The sequence below is a fragment of the Scylla paramamosain genome, unplaced genomic scaffold (assembly GCF_035594125.1).
Source record: "Scylla paramamosain isolate STU-SP2022 unplaced genomic scaffold, ASM3559412v1 Contig50, whole genome shotgun sequence".
Lineage (NCBI taxonomy): Eukaryota > Metazoa > Arthropoda > Malacostraca > Decapoda > Portunidae > Scylla > Scylla paramamosain.
Window position 1 is genome coordinate 130,001 of NW_026973715.1, and position 5,000 is coordinate 135,000.

At 40.7% G+C, this 5,000-nt stretch overlaps 1 protein-coding gene across 1 annotated transcript in view; it reads right to left on the reverse strand.

Moving 5' to 3' along the window:
- LOC135098205 (uncharacterized) overlaps positions 1-5,000 on the reverse strand; it is an 8,128-nt gene that overhangs the window by 2,717 nt on the left and 411 nt on the right. Inside the window, exon 2 of the mRNA XM_064000450.1 lies at positions 4,405-4,713. Within this exon, the coding sequence (XP_063856520.1) occupies positions 4,405-4,713 (309 nt within the window). The remainder of the gene's footprint in view (positions 1-4,404; positions 4,714-5,000) is intronic.

Sequence of the window (5,000 nt, forward strand, 5' to 3'; positions counted from 1 at the left end):
CTCATTAGCAGTACTGCAATCTGTTGAGCAAGTTAACTGTTATGATGGCAAGCAATCAGCAAAAACAGCCAGGTGACGGAAGGGCGTTACAACGCGGCCAGCTAGCTAGGAAGAATAAGGAAGAACTAATAGACATGCTACTGGCATCTGGTGGAGGACGGTACTGCACTAGTCAGCATTAATAAAAGGATGGATGACTTAGTGAATGCAGTGGACACCCTCAAGGACATAATAACGTCCCAGAATAATGTGGCACAGAAGAATTATGAGGAACTAAAGGTACGACTCGATAAGCAGGAGGAGATCATTGCTAAGCAGCAGCAGTACCTGGAGTACCTTGACAGGAAGGAGCGCGAAGGCAATGTAGTCATTCTGGGCGTACCTGATCAACAAGAGTCTCTGGACGGCGCAACTACCGACGAGGACAAGCTGAACAAGATTTGGACAGCAGTAGGGATAACTGGCGTGGCAGGAGCGCATCGTAGGCTGGGTGGGGGTCAGGCCAGTGGTGGTGCGCCACCACGAGCCCGCCCCATCCTGTTAACGCTCGCTGACAAAAGCCAACGCGCCACCATCCTGAGCAACGCAAGTCGATTGAAAACCTCCGGTGATTGCTTCAATCAAATCTACATAAAAAAGGATGTTCATCCAAGTGTTAGGAAAGAGTGGCGTAGGTTGCGCGAAGTAGAAGCCGCAGAAAAGGCAAAACCAGAAAATGTAGGCTGTGTCATACGCCTGGATACGCGTGAGCGTAAAGTATATAAAGATAATACAGTTATTGATATCTGGAATGCTCAGTTTTTCTAGATCGACCACAGTGCATCAGTAGTATTAAGATTATGTCATGGAATGTAAATGGTGTGTGTACAAAGCTTGAAAAAGGTAACGTGCACCAGTTGTTATGTGGTTATGATATCATAGCTATTAATGAAGTGAAAACCCAGCTTCCAGTAAATCTAAGTGGTTATAAGTTGTACAGAAGTGATGTAGTTGGCTCTGCTGCTCGTGGAGGCACAGTGGTGTTAGTTAAGAATTGGTTGTCAGAGTCAGTGTTTGGTGTCGACACGAGTAAAGGCGACCAAGTGTGGATGCAGATGCGTAATATTCCTGGTGTATTATTTGGGTTTTGTTATATTCCACCTTCTGATTCACAATATTATTCTTTGAGTGCCTTTTCTTACATAAAAGAGAAATTGTCAGAATTTATGCCTAAAGGACATATCATTATTGGTGACATGAATGCAAGATTTGGCAAAAATGTCAAGGACTTACTGGCGCCACTTAATGTGTCAAATAGCGATGAATTGTCATATCCTTTTGTTGCTGATGATATAAATGTACAGAATGACAATGCCCAGCTTCTCTCAGCAATATGTGTTGAAAATTCTATGCTTGTTATGAACAATTTGAAAACTGAACAGAAACATTTTCTTGGAAATAAGACATTTCGGAGACGAGATGCGTGGATCTCAGAGGTTGACGTATGCATGGCATCGTGTACTATGATTAGGTACATAGATGATTTTTCTGTAGTACAACGCGTCGACCTGCCATCAGACCACGCCCCCATAATACTCACAGTCTCTGGCACTGGTATGGACCTGGACAATCTTATCGACAGAACACGCCAATTGGGAGACCACGCGGCTCTGTACAGTGTCAGTGTAAAAAAGAACTTGTTTAGAAGACCACTGAAATTCATGAATATTGATAAAGAAGTGTTCAGCAATGTTATTTCCCAAAAAGACCTAAACTTTTTCAATGGAAATGTAGAAATTTCAGAGGTAGAGAGTGGTATTACAAACGCCCTATATTCGTGTGTGCAACAGAGTGTCTGTAGGAATCAGAGAAGTGAACAGGTAGACATGCAGCTTGGTAGGTGGGAAAGGTTGCTGAGTGACAGAGACGACAGTAGAGTTTGGAAAGCTATAAATTGGAAGGGCGAGTATGCAAGTGAAAACAATGGAAATTCGTGTCCTAGCAGTGATGAGTTTAAAGCCTATTTCGAGACCATCTTAAACGCGGATACGGTTAATGATGATGATGTGGAAGTAACTACTGACGTGACAATTCCTGTCTTAGACGAACAAATCTCTGTCGCGGAGGTACAGCAACAGATAAAGAGAATGCATCCTGATAAGTCGTGTGGACCAGATGGGTTGCCACCGGGTGTGTTTAGCTTGTTGCCAGCTCAGTGGGTATTAGCTATAGTAACTCTGTTTAACAACGTTTTCTTGTTTGGTAGTTACCCATGTTCTTGGATTAAGGCAAAAGTATTCACTATTTTTAAGAAGGGTGACAGACACAACCCTCATAATTATCGTGGAATCAGCATCTTGAATTCACTGGCAAAATTGTTTGACATGGTATTGTGTGAGAGGTTGAGTCACTGGTTCAGACCACTGAGGGAACAAGCCGGGGCCCAGAGAGGTCGCGGCTGTATAGAACACATTGTTACGCTACGCTTGCTGGTTGATACTGCTAGACGTAAAAAAAAGAAAAATTATTTGTCATGTTCGTAGATTTTTCAAAAGCTTATGACTTAATACCAAGGAACAAATTGTTAACTGTGTTGAAAAGATTGGGTTGTGGGATGGTGATGCTGGGAGCGCTGACCGCCATGTACAGGGTGACACAAAGTGTGGTGGGCTCAGCATTGTTTACTGCTACGCTGGGGGTGCGTCAGGGCTCCCCCACCTCCTGCATCCTCTTCATAATCTACATCAATGAATTGGTTAAAATGATTAAAGAACAGTGTATGCCAGAGAGATTTTTAGACTGGTTACATGTCTTAGTTTTAATGGATGACACCGTGTTATTGTCAACAAGTCGAGCTAATTTAATAAAGAAGGTTGAAATATTGGACCAGTTCTGTAGAGATTACGGTATGTATGTAAACAACGCTAAAACTAGTTTCTTTGTTATTCATGGTGATGACGGCGATGCAGATGCAATCCATGTGAACAGTTTGGTGATTGAACACTGCCACAGTTACATTTACTTGGGATCACCATTCACCAGTGATGGGTCAGTGTCCTCAGCAGTTAAAGCACATTCAACAGCAAAGTTGTGTCATGTATTAAAATATGTTTCATTTGTTACAAAGAATAATGATTTGCCTTTTATTGTCAAACGTAGAGTTTTTGAGGCCGCTTTAATGTCTGCAATTCTATACGGATGTGAATCCTGGGTTAGTGCTGATTATAAGCCTGTCACCAAACTGTATAACTGGGCACTAAAACAAATGCTGGGGGTTAGAAAAACAACGCCTAACATACGAGTAGTATGTTACGCTGAGAGTGGGTTTGCCATCAGTCTCAGACCTTATCAAAGTTAAGCAACATAAATTTTTTAGGAATATATGGCTAGAAAGGTCAGGAATGAATGATGATCCTCTGATACTGGCTATAAGAGTAACACTTGCCTCACGTACACCTACATCAAGAAATATAGACACCTTTATTAATACTGAGCCACTGAGTATGTCAACAATTATAGAAAATGTTTGTAATGATATAGCACATTCAGATTCATCCCGTTGCAAAACATATAAAGAGATAAATCCACAATTTAAAGTACCTGACCTTTACAAACAAAAACATCTAGTTAACGATTTACACAGAATATCTTTTACCCGTTTCCGTCTGTGTGGTCACCGTCTTGCGATCGAGACTGGGCGCTGGAACCGCAGAGGGAGAGGGCGTTTGCCAGTGGAGGAGCGGTTGTGTAGTTGTGGAGGAATACAGACAGAGAGACATGCGGTAGAAGTGTGTCTTCTAACAGCTCATCTTAGACATATTTATAATGTCACTGTATTAGAGGACATATTTGCTGATACTTTTCCTCGTGAAAGTATGTGTAAGATGTTACATGAGGTGCTAAATGTCTTAGAATAGTGGTATAATGGTTGCAGTTGTTTGTAATTATTTAAAAATGTATTAAAGTATGGAAATTTTTGTGGACTACACCAGTTATAAAGTGTTACTATTAACTTTAGTAGTATTAGTGAATTTATTTGTACTTTTTATCTATTGTTCTTTATATGCACTGTGGTCAATAAACTATCTATCTATCTATCTATCTATGTGTGTGTGTTACGTGGTTTGTTTTACCACCCCCTATTCGTGAGGATTTCTTTTACTATTAGTATAATTTTTTTTATGTATTAAAGAGAGGGACCAAGTACAAACGAATGGTAAAAAAAAGTTCATAAATGTTGTCCCTAAAGAAGAACAAAGGATTATGTTGTTGTTGTTGTTGTTGTTGTTGTTGTTGTTATTGTTGTTGTTGTTGTTGTGGGGTGATGGTGGAGGTGGCGCACCACACTACCTAGTCTGCCAGAAGCGTCTCACGTGCCACCTTCACCACCGTAAGTCTCACACAGGCACAAGTACGGAGACTCACATTGGGAAATTGCGATGAAGGAGGTTTCTTTGGTGAGGGAGGGGTCGGTGGCGGCGCCCACGTCGTTGGCAGGGTTGGTAGTTACGGTGTAATTCGTAAAGGGCAGCAGATCTTTTAATGCTATCGTTGCTCTTTCCCCAGAGTTGACGGCACCGTATTTAACGAGGGGATTCTTGAGTTTCTTACTCGATGGCTTCAGAATGAATTGCACTTTCATACTGTAACCATTATATTTAACGCAATTGTTTTCCACGGTAGCTGTGCATCTTCTGGAATCACATTGAAGACTTCTCACCCTAACTTCAGGTTCTGTTGGGGTGAGAACACACGACTAAGGTAGTTATAAGGGACTTGCATCAACATTACATACGTTGTTACATTTATCCACATACTTATCTTAGACTGCCTGCAGAAGAAAGAAAAAGAGAAAAAAATAATATTATTATTTTCTTTTGCGTTTTTACCTTTACTAAACAAATCAAAGGCAAACGACATTGAAGGGAATGACCTTGGTTTTTCTTTTAAATTTTATCTATTAATCTATTATCTTATTTAATTTATTTACTTATTTTATTTTTGTTGATGCTACAACTGAA